Source organism: Miscanthus floridulus, chromosome 1 (assembly GCF_019320115.1).
Source record: "Miscanthus floridulus cultivar M001 chromosome 1, ASM1932011v1, whole genome shotgun sequence".
Lineage (NCBI taxonomy): Eukaryota > Viridiplantae > Streptophyta > Magnoliopsida > Poales > Poaceae > Miscanthus > Miscanthus floridulus.
In genome coordinates this window covers 143,135,104-143,146,926 of record NC_089580.1, presented here as the reverse complement: position 1 = coordinate 143,146,926, position 11,823 = coordinate 143,135,104, and the positions used below count along the sequence as shown (strand labels likewise).

The 11,823-nt window shown below is 46.9% G+C and overlaps 1 protein-coding gene across 1 annotated transcript; it reads left to right on the top strand.

Moving 5' to 3' along the window:
- Nucleotides 1-8,627: 8,627 nt before the first annotated feature.
- LOC136496393 (probable leucine-rich repeat receptor-like protein kinase IMK3) lies at nucleotides 8,628-11,471 on the top strand. The gene is made up of 2 exons (XM_066492060.1): nucleotides 8,628-10,522; nucleotides 10,635-11,471. The coding sequence occupies exons 1-2, from the start codon at nucleotides 8,725-8,727 to the stop codon at nucleotides 11,306-11,308; spliced, it is 2,472 nt and encodes an 823-aa protein (XP_066348157.1). The 5' UTR covers nucleotides 8,628-8,724; the 3' UTR covers nucleotides 11,309-11,471.
- Nucleotides 11,472-11,823: the final 352 nt, after the last annotated feature.

The following is an 11,823-nucleotide window of genomic DNA, read 5'->3' as shown; positions in this document are numbered from 1 at the left end:
GAAGGGACGGCAAGAGATATTTATTAGAAAGAAAAGTGGATGATATAATATATCACTGTAATATTTAAAAGATGCTTGTTAAGAGCAAGTGGGCAAGCAACACTGCAAATTAATCTTTATCCAAGAGGAGGTGGTTAATTAAGTAAAGAGGGGGAAGGGGCTGAACTGTTCAAATATACTGTATATGTTTTCATCTAAAGATTTCTCAACAACTAGCATTGTAATGTAATGAAAGTGGAGCATATAGAACAGGGGAGGCAAGTAAGCCAAGTTGGTCGAGATGAGTTTATATATAACCCCACACCGTGCTTGTCCTATGGATGCCCATTTTTATATCATCCCTCTTGCCCAATGCTGTTGTTTTCCATCGTCGTGATCCCGTCCCTTTATGATCGTTAATCTTTCACCAGCTACTAACTTAATAATGGTACAATAAAATACGGAGATCAACTTGGCACGGTCGTCAACTTGTACCCTACCCTTTTTCTTCAGATGAAAGGACCACTAAAGCTCTACTTGTTTCGTAGTATACACAAAGGCAAAAAAAAAAAAAAAAAACTCTGTTTCTGTGTTCAGTTGTCTCTTGGGAAAATGTACGTCGTATCATATTTGAAGGCACAAATCACTAATTATATCGATTCTTTAATATGTTTTCATCTACAGTTACAATTATCGGTCCAACCTCCAACCGGGAGGGTATATATATGACGAGGCTAAAATGCACCTTGGTGCATTCTGTAAAGCGAGTGCATCCGACACGTGAGTGTGAGCCGCGAGGTAAGTCCACGCTCCTACATGTAAAATTAAATGGAGACAACCAACTACGAGATGCCATCTAACTGCTCAACTCACCCACCAGGAAGCATGCATGCAGAGAATCTTTTGTTGATTCGAAACGAAAAAATACGATATCTTCTAAATCATATATTCGATTTTAGTTCTGTTTGAAGTAGGTTGTTGAAAAAAATATGCTTAACAAAACGAGATCCACGAAGGCTGTATTCGATGATTTTTTTTTTCAAATACGTAATTGCAATATGTTGTACTATGAATTGCAAGCACTTCTACAATACAATTGCAACTTGGCTGTAGCATGTTTAGCACTGGTTGCAATGAAGGCTGTATTTGATAAAGTTTTTTTTCAAATACGTAATTGCAATATGTTGTACTATGAGTTGCAAACACTTCTACAACACAATTGCAACTTGACTGTAGCGTATTTAGCACTGGTTGCAATGAAGGATGTATTTGATGAAGTTTTTTTTTCAAATACGTAATTATAATATGTTGTACTATGAGTTACAAGCACTTCTACAATACAATTGTAACTTGGCTGAAGCGTATTTAGCACTGGTTGCAATGAAGGCTGTATTTGATGATTTTTTTTTTCAAATACGTAATTGCAATATGTTGTACTATGAGTTGCAAGCACTTCTACAACACAATTGCAACTTGTCTGTAGCGTATTTAGCACTGGTTGCAATGAAGGCTGTATTTGATGAAGTTTTTTTTTCAAATACGTAATTGCAATATGTTGTACTATGAGTTGCAAGCACTTCTACAACACAATTGCAACTTGACTGTAGCGTATTTAGCACTGGTTGCAATGAAGGATGTATTTGATGAAGTTTTTTTTTTCAAATACGTAATTGCAATATGTTGTACTATGAGTTGCAAGCACTTCTACAACACAATTGTAACTTGGCTGAAGCGTATTTAGCACTGGTTGCAATGAAGGCTGTATTTGATTATTTTTTTTCAAATACGTAGTTGCAATATGTTGTACTATGAGTTGTAAGCACTTCTACAACACAATTGCAACTTGACTGTAGCGTATTTAGCACTGGTTGCAATGAAGGCTGTATTTGATGAAGTTTTTTTTTTCAAATACGTAATTGCAATATGTTGTACTATGAGTTGCAAGTACTTCTACAACACAATTGCAACTTGACTGTAGCGTATTTAGCACTGATTGCAATGAAGGTTGTATTTGATGAAGTTTTTTTTTTTTCAAATACGTAATTGTAATATGTTGTACTATGAGTTGCAAGCACTTCTACAACATAATTGTAACTTGGCTGAAGCGTATTTAGCACTGGTTGCAATGAAGGTTGTATTTGATGAAGTTTTTTTTTCAAATACGTAGTTGCAATATGTTGTATTATGAGTTGTAAGCACTTCTACAACACAATTGCAACTTGGCTGTAGCGTATTTAGCACTGGTTGTAATAACGGCTGTATTTGATGAAGTTTTTTTTACAGTTGCTACTCAGATATGATTGCAACTCAGAATTGCAACTTGACTAGATGCATATAATACACAGAGTTATAACTAGTTGCAACTAGGTGGTAGACAGAGTTACAACCGGTAGCACATTGACATGCAACTCGTTTAAAGGATAAAAAATATATCCATATTGGATCTAGTTTTGCTCAGAATATTTTATTGAGTGAGATGCAACAAACGGTTTGTCACTCGGGGTTACGGTTTAGGAGAAAATTTGTTTCGAAGATTCGAACCAACAAAAAATTTCATGCATGCATGCACGCTGGTTGCTCCAAATTGATGCGCCCGCCGGCCTGTGTGCATTCTATATACAGGATGTAACCAGGTGTATTATAGCAAAACAGTGTGTATATATATATATATATATATATATATATATATATATATATATATATATATATATATATATATATATATATATATATATATATATCGTATGCACGGACCATGACAGGCACAAAGGAGGTTCTACCGGCTTCCTGTTAGCGACAAAGCTGGTTAACAAACGCGATCTGTTTCCAGCCATGATTGTGCGTACACCGTACAGGACAACATTTTTGCAAGGCCACACTTTCGTAGCAATAGCAAGCTAGTGTGATGCAACTTTGTATTGCAATGGCCGGAATATAACGGGTCCCTTCTTCGGCCTATCGATCGAGCTAGTGTGTTCAGCGTTCTTCTTCCACGCACGCACATGAATACATGATAGAATTATTCGCTGAAAAACACGAGCTCACAGCTCAGTCAATTGACCAATGGAAACGCAAGAAGGTCATCAATCCATCACGTTGCCGAAGGGGAAAGACATCAATTTTTTAGCATAGGAAAAACTTCAATTCGTCACTGCGCTTTCTATGGTCAGATTGGCTAGATACTGCACGAAATCCTACAGCAATGGGTGGACAACGACAACACAGGAACAGTACATAGATGTGTATAGCTATACTCCCAGCGACAGCCGGTAGGAGGAGATTCTTCTACGGCCACGCGCGGGTTTAATTTTCAACCGAACCAATCACTACGAAAGTAATAAAAGGGACAGGGAAAAAGAGAGAAGATCGATGCAGCCTGTCGTCGTTGGTAGCAATGTACTACTCCTGTAGCATATACCAGCAGGGGCGCTGCTGTCGTGATTCTGAATCAACAACAACAGGGCTGCAAGTTGGGGAGGCCACTTGGGGTTGGGAGGCGGGTGGACGGACGACGCGATCGATAAGGGCTCGCGCGAGGGGAACGCGCGCAAGTGGGGGGAGCGCCCGCGCGTCCCTTTCCGGGGAACCAGTGGCCGGGCACGCCCAGTTGCGCCAAAACGTCACTGCTGATCACGAGGACGCGACCGAGCGCTGTTTCCCCGGCCGCGCTCGGCTGCTGCTGCTCTCCTTGGACCAGGCGATGGAGAGGAGGGCCGGCCTCTCGCTCACGCAAGGCACGGCTCGCTGCCCGCCGGCCGTACGCGCTCGTGCGGCCCGGTCCCGACCGCCATAAACCCTGGCAGCCAACCCAGCCGCCTAGTTGCGCTGCCCCCACCAGGAAGGTAGGAACAATGCATGCAAGTGGGGGCCTGCCGCATGGCGCGTGCTGTTCGGAATTAAACGAGGCTGGCTAGCTGGTCGCTCTTCACGAGCGGCGGGAAGACGACGCAAGAGTCACGGCTCGCACAGGAGGGTGGGTAGGGTAGATGGCCGTTTCTCTTTTCGGATTCTAGTTGATCTCGCTCTCGTCGGGAGGGGAATCATCGCTCGGAGAGTCCGCCTCCGTCGATCAATTAGCGCACAAGTTTTTTTTATTACTTTCGCGATCGTCCAATTTCCCTAATTCATCTAAAAACTCTCCGCGGATGCTAGGCAGTCCCAGGGCATTCTCCTTGGGGCCTATTTGGATTGATCCAAATTATACAAACTGGCTTCTAGAATCTAGACCGCCGTAACTTCTAGGTAGCTTTTAGAATCCAGAGACCTCAGATTCTATAATCTAGGTCTTCCAGCTTTTAGACATGAAAAGACTATTCTGCCCTCTTTCTTTCTTCCATAGCTCCAACATAAACTAAAATATTGAGGCTATTATGGTAACCGTACTCTAGAAAGTTGTCTACCCTAGCTTTTATAATCTATGGATCCAATCAACCTCACAACTCAGATTCTACAATCCAACTTATAGCAATCTACATTTCAAAATCCAGCTCCCACAATCTAAGATATATTCAAACAATGCCTTAAAATATAAGATGACTTTCTCACGTAGATCAAGAAACCTCTGAACTTTTGTTCAATACACAAGTGAGTCTGGGCTGGACCTTAGACCTATATTTTTTTGAATTACACAGTACAACGTATACGCACACAGCACGCACACATACTCACCCCTATGAATACATGTACACAAACCTTACCCTATATGAGCACCTCCGAAGGACTGAGCCGGCAGATCTCGAGATTCACGAAGTCACCACAGACGCCTCGCTGTCGACGGGATGTCGCCTACCACTGAAAACATAGCGCCATTAAATTCTGGAATAAATCCAGGAAAATACAAGCACTCGTGCCAAGTCGAGGACTTGAACCCAGGTGGACAGGTTCTACCACAAGGAACACAACCAGCTAATCTATGATCAGTTCACTTAGACCTATACTTTGACGTCGGACAGACAAGAGAATTTTTTACGACGCACAAAACTGCGCATGCGGAGGTGGCTCTCGTCCGCTCCCTACTTCATCTATAAAACTATTTTTTTACCTCCCCTATATTTTAAAACCGTTTGTTTTGCGTCATAGATAATTTTAATAATATCTTTTTCTGACGTTAGCCGAGAGGCATGTAATCAGATTAAATTAAAAGTTCGAGAAGATAAAAATAAAACTAAAATTTAAAATATCCAAAATTTCGTGAAAATGGTTTCAAAAAAAACTATCCAAAACAATTTCATAGAAAATAATGCAATTAAAAAAACATAAAACCTGGTTTGACCTTAGGAAACTCATAGAAATTTTGTTTTAGCATGAAAAATTATGAAATTAGTTTCATATTTTCCCTAAAATCATGTTCTATCTCAACATGATTCTAGCCAAGGAACGAAATGAGACTTAACATGTTGCTAGATATGCTCAAATCACATTTTTTGGCCCTACTATGCCGAGGAGCCTCGTCGAGATAAATGAAATTGACATTTCGGAGCTTATCAACGGTCATTACATGACCAATCCGACCATCAAACATCTTAGGAATATGTTTATAGAAAACTATAAAAACGCTTCGAGCTTATCTGACGGCCTGCTCTCTCTTTCTCTTGGCTCAGCCCGATCCTCCTTTCCTTTTCTTTCTACGTTTGGGCCGGCCTGGCTTTTTCCCGGCCAGCTCCTGGTCGCAGCGCCCCTTCTTCCGTTGTGCTTGGGCTGAGCCCGTTCAGCTCGGCCTGGCATCCTTGGACCAAGAGCCGGGCAGGCAGCCCAGCATCTCCTGATCCGCTCCCTCTCCCTTGGTTTCTTTGACATTCCGGGCCCGCGTGTCCGCAGAACAGAACCCCAGTAGGGACGAAAACGGCGGAACTGTCGGAAAAACCCTCCAACCATTTTTTGTTTTCATATTTTTATAGGGAAACGAAAACAGAATCAAGAATACTCAGTCGGGAAAACAGAAACAGGATATTTGGGATTTGGGGACGACACAATGCGGTCGGATACATATCGATAACGGTCAAAAACGGTAAATTAATTCGGAAACACTGACCCATGTAAACACTTCAAATGTGTAGCTCAACATAGCAGATTCAATAATCACATTAACTAGAAGAATACCTCGCGTGTTGTCATGGGACTTTCTTAGAAATAAAATTTGGTATATATATAGCATAACTATATAGTACTCTAGGTCCTCTGTATATGATCTTGACTTGTATGTTATTTTATTGTATCGAATTTGGTAAAAAAATGGTAAGCTAATGGAAGAGAAGCCAATAGAATATTAGATCACATTATAGAAAGATAGGATGATGAAACAAATAGCATATGTTAGATGCCTTACGTTGATAGATTAAGGATTACAAGTACTGTAGTGGACAATTTTTGTCATTAATAATGGATGAAATGGATAATTTGCATGGAAAAATTGTAAATTAGTGGGGAACGATGTGGACATTTTACATGAAAAGATAGGACACCTAGTGGGGATTAACTTTACAGAGTACTGTATATAATATAATACAAACAAGGGTCCATCGCATGGGCAAAAAACTGAACAAATATTGAATAGTGAATAACAATGAGTACTGAATAATTTCAACTAACAAGTTCCAGCCGTGAAGGCGCTCTCGTACACACTACTCAACGATAGCTCAACCAACGATAGCTCAATCACTACAGATGTGTAGATGTACTTTTAACTAAACTAATGAGCCTACCTTATGTTGGAATAGGAACAAGGGTGCTGCTATTCACCGGCGGTGGCGGCTCCAGGAAGAAACGGCGGTGTGAAAATAAACTGGTTTTAAAGTTGGTAAAGATGGAAAAAAAATCCAGTTCTATAATGAGAGAGAAAAATCAAACTACTCTAAAAATATAAAGTGGATTAAAAGGACCTTTTGTAATAAGGGCATGTTCGGCTGGTATCAGCTGGCTGAAGCTGTTTTGTTGTGGGAGAAAAATACTATACATTCTAACTGATAAGTCGGCTGATAAGTTCAAGCGAACAAGCCAGACCTCTGAAAATAGAGGCCACGTTGGTATCGCCAATATCTCCCTCTTGAATCTTGATGAATCATTTTTGCTAGAGAACTAGACCTCGTCATGCCCTGCCCGAATCAACAAACCCCCCGCTCTGAAGTTTTGGTACCGCTGCCATGTCCTGCCCTGCACGGTGGTGGCCATTTCTTCAGAAGGCAAATGTGGACTGACTGACTCAATTGCAGCCCGGAATCTGAGGTCGACTACGGAGTTCCGTCACCCGGTCCCGGTGGCATCGGTCGATGTGACTTGTGGCCTTCCCCTTCTTTCCGGCTCCACCACATTGCCTGGAGCCGAGGCAGAGCCGCTGAGTCGCCGCTTTCGATTGCCCTATTCGTCCCTCTTTTTAACCCATCTGTTCGTTGGTGCTTGGGTATCAGAACCTACCTGGCTATATTGGCCGTTGACGATGCAGCCCAGATGGCAGGCAGGTCAAAAACGCACAATGAGCCGTTGTTTAGTTCCCCCGTCAAAACTTTACGACCTATCACATTGAATGTCTAGACACATGCATAGAGTATTAAATATAAACTAAAAAATAACTAATTACACAGATTGCGACTACTTTACGAGACGAATCTTTTAAGCCTAATCAGTTCATGATTTGACAACAAAGTGCTACAGTACACACATTCGCTAATGATGGATTTATTCGGCTTAATAAATTAGTCTCGCGTTTTACCGACGAATTCTGTAATTTATTTTTTATTAATATCCAAATATCTCACTCGACACCCCATATAACATCTAACATGACACCCCTAAACCTTACCGACTAGATCTAAACACCACCTGAATGGATCAATGGAAGCATGGGCTGGTGGGCGCACGCGCCATCGCGCGATGCGCGCCCTGTGCACATTCCTCCAGTACATCATGGCTCGGCGACCATCAGTGGCTGGCAAACAAATCCTGAGCAAAATCCATCGGTCCTCCCGTTGCGAAACGACGTTTTCTCCCTGCGCCTGGTCGCTGACGGGCCGGGTCCCGGCGGGCGGCGGCCGTGGGGATCCACGCCCAGCGGCTGCGTGCGGGTGCGGCCGGCAGGTCGAGCCGAGCCCGAGCGGGGCAGTCTCATTTTGCCGGATCGCTGCCTGTCCTGTCCCTCTCGGCCTCCCCCCAAATCTCTCGCTCCAGCTCTTGTTAATTACTGCGGCCATTAACTCCCACACTGCTTTCCATGTACGGGCGCACGTGCTCGCCTTTCGATCCCCGCGCGGCGTTCGCTGTCCGGCGGGCTCCACCGCCGGGGAGCTAGCCGTTGGGGGCCGGTGGGGACACCACGGCACAGGACAGGGTACAGATACCCCGGGGAGCTCCTGCTGCTGCTGCGCTGAATGGGATAAAGATCGGATTCTTTCCTGCTCTTCCGCGCGGGACCCACGATGTCAGCGCCCGCGTCCGTAACGTATAGGACGAGCTGGTTTTAAAACTCCAAATCGTCTCCCTCTGCAGAAGGGACTGAGCTAGCCGTTAGTTAGCGCATCTGAGTTGAATCGGGTTAGCAGCTAAATTATTCCCTCCTTTTTCCGTTCTTCTGCCAATGGACTAGTACCTGCGACGCTTATATAGAGCGCGGTACCATCGCTTTCCCCGCTAGCAGAACCAGAAACCAAGAAAGAACTCGCTCAAAAGTTCGAGCTCCTCCTAGGTAGGAGCGGCTGCATTGGGCTAGGTACACTAGATTCTAGCTAGAGCTACTAGCTACTTGCACTAGCCAGCATGGGTGTGCGGAGCTGCTGCCGCGCCGGCGTCCATTGCGGTGCTGGATCGAGAAGGAAGCAACAGCAATGTAGGGGTGGGGGCTTGCTCGTGCTGCTCTTGCTGCTGGCGGCGGCGGCGGTGCCGGCGCGCGGGCAGCGATCGGAAGGCGTGGTGATCGCGCAGGCGGACCTGCAGGGGCTGCAGGCCATCCGCCAGGCGCTGGTGGACCCGCGCGGTTTCCTGGCCGGCTGGAACGGCACGGGCCTCGACGCCTGCTCCGGCGGCTGGGCGGGGATCAAATGCGCGCAGGGCAAGGTCGTGGCCATCCAGCTCCCCTTCAAGGGCCTTGCCGGCGCGCTCTCCGACAAGGTCAGCCAGCTCACCGCGCTCCGGAGGCTCAGCTTCCACGACAACATCATCGGGGGCCAGGTGCCCGCCGCGCTCGGCTTCCTCCGCGAGCTTCGCGGCGTCTACCTCCACAACAACCGCTTCGCCGGCGCCGTGCCCCCGGCACTCGGCGGCTGCGCGCTCCTTCAGACGCTCGACCTCAGCGGCAACTTCCTCTCGGGGAGTATCCCTTCCGCTCTGGCCAATGCCACTCGGCTGTATAGGATCAACCTCGCGTCCAACAACCTATCCGGTGTCGTGCCGACCAGCCTCACTTCCCTCCCGTTCCTCGAATCCCTTCAGCTCAACAACAATAATCTCAGCGGCGTGATTCCGCCCACCATTGGCAATCTCAGATTGCTCCACGATCTTTCTCTCGCTAGCAATTTGATCAGTGGAAGCATCCCGGATGGGATTGGCAACGCCACAAAGCTCGGAAAGCTTGATCTCTCTGACAATCTTTTAGGTGGTAGCCTCCCTGAGTCACTCTGCAGCCTCACTTTGTTAGTAGAGCTCAATCTCGATGGCAATGACATCGGAGGACACATCCCGGCATGCTTTGACGGGCTTAAGAATCTGACCAAGCTGTCCCTGAGGAGGAATGTCCTCGATGGCGAAATCCCAGCGACCATCGGGAACCTTTCGGCACTGTCACTGTTCGACGTGTCCGAGAACAACCTCACCGGAGAAATTCCTGCCTCCTTGAGCGGCCTTGTCAATCTCAGTTCTTTCAATGTGTCCTACAACATTCTCTCGGGGCCTGTGCCTGCAGCTCTATCCAACAAGTTCAATTCTAGCTCGTTCCTTGGAAACCTTCAGCTCTGTGGGTTCAATGGCTCTGCCATTTGCACTTCCGCTTCATCCCCACTGACGGCGCCGTCTCCTCCAGTGCCTTTGTCGGAGCGGCGAACCCGGAAGCTCAACAAAAGGGAGCTCATCATTGCAGTGGCAGGCATCCTCCTGCTCTTTTTTCTCCTGTTCTGCTGCGTCTTCATCTTCTGGAGGAAAGACAAGAAGGAAAGCTCGCCCCCCAAGAAGGGCGCCAAGGAGACGACCACGAAGACTGTCGGGAAGGCAGGCTCAGGCACTGACACCGGTGGGGACGGCGGCGGCAAGTTGGTCCACTTCGACGGGCCGCTCTCGTTCACGGCGGACGACCTGCTGTGCGCGACCGCAGAGATCCTGGGGAAGAGCACGTACGGGACGGTGTACAAGGCAACCATGGAGGACGGCAGCTACGTCGCGGTGAAGCGGCTCCGGGAGAAGATCGCCAAGAGCCAGAAGGAGTTCGAGCTGGAGGTGAACGCACTCGGCAAGCTCCGGCACCCCGACCTCCTCGCCCTCAGGGCCTATTACTTGGGACCCAAGGGCGAGAAGCTTTTGGTGTTCGACTACATGCCCAAAGGCAACCTTGCCTCTTTCCTCCATGGTAAGCTCACTTGCACAGTGCAATTTCCATTTTCAAATGCTCGGATTCTCTTTAGCTATCTCTTTGCTTCTCTTTTGTGCTTAACAAAACTTCGCCATGTGTATTATCGCAGCTCGTGCACCGGACAGCAGCCCGGTGGACTGGCCGACGAGGATGAACATCGCGATGGGCCTGGCGCGGGGATTGCACCACCTACACACCGACGCCAACATGGTGCACGGCAACATCACCAGCAACAACATCCTCCTGGACGAGGGCAACGACGCCAAGATCGCCGACTGCGGCCTGTCGCGCCTCACGAGCGCGGCAGCCAACTCCAGCGTGATCGCCGCCGCGGGCGCGCTCGGCTACCGCGCGCCGGAGCTCTCCAAGCTGAAAAAGGCCAACACCAAGACCGACATCTACAGCCTCGGGGTGGTCATGCTCGAGCTCCTGACTGGCAAGTCGCCCGGGGACACGACCAACGGCCTCGACCTGCCGCAGTGGGTGGCCTCGGTCGTCGAGGAGGAGTGGACCAACGAGGTGTTCGACCTGGAGCTCATGAAGGACGCGGCCGCGGGCTCAGAGACCGGCGAGGAGCTGGTGAAGACGCTGAAACTGGCACTGCATTGCGTCGATCCTTCGCCTCCAGCGAGGCCCGAGGCACAGCAAGTGATGCGGCAGCTTGAGCAGATCAAGCCCTCAATTGCTGTCTCTGCCGCCTCGTCCTTCACCGGTGAGCCGAGCCATACTACCGCGACCGCCACCAGTGTCACGGACGAAACGAAATCTACAATTACAGAGTAGTCGGCCTCTTGCAGACTGAAATTTACAGTTCTCTTTTACTTCAGGTTCTTAATAAGTAGACTTCAGAGTCTATCCGTTTTTTTTTTCCAGTCTGTACAGTACAGGTGTAGGGAGTAGGAGAATTTTGGTTGTGATGTCATTCTTTAATTCCTGAATTCGTTTGTACCAGCCAGAAACACTCCATGTTATCAGAAGATGATTTGGGAGTGCTGGCTGCTGATTAAATTTCAATTGAACCTTTAGTGCTTTCAAAAATTTTCCTTTGAGAGAAATGTCCAATTTCGGGGCAGCCATAATTTGCCACAATTAACCTCAATCAAATGTGGCAACATAAAAAGTGTGGCTAGAAAATTTGGAGCCACACTTTGTCATGCCTAAGATTGCTATACTTTTTTACTCTCCGACACAAAGTCCAAAAACATCTTGTTTAAATTTAGTTACGAACCAAATACTTACAGACTTAAGGTGAACTGTGGGAAGGTGTGGCTAGCAACCAAACACATAATGACAACCTT

Coding starts and splice junctions, on each gene's coding strand:
- LOC136496393 (XM_066492060.1), top strand. CDS start 8,725: ATGGGTGTGCGGAGCTGCTGCCGCGCCGGCGTCCATTGCGGTGCTGGA. Junction 10,523..10,634: donor CCTTGCCTCTTTCCTCCATG/GTAAGCTCACTT, acceptor GTATTATCGCAG/CTCGTGCACCGGACAGCAGC.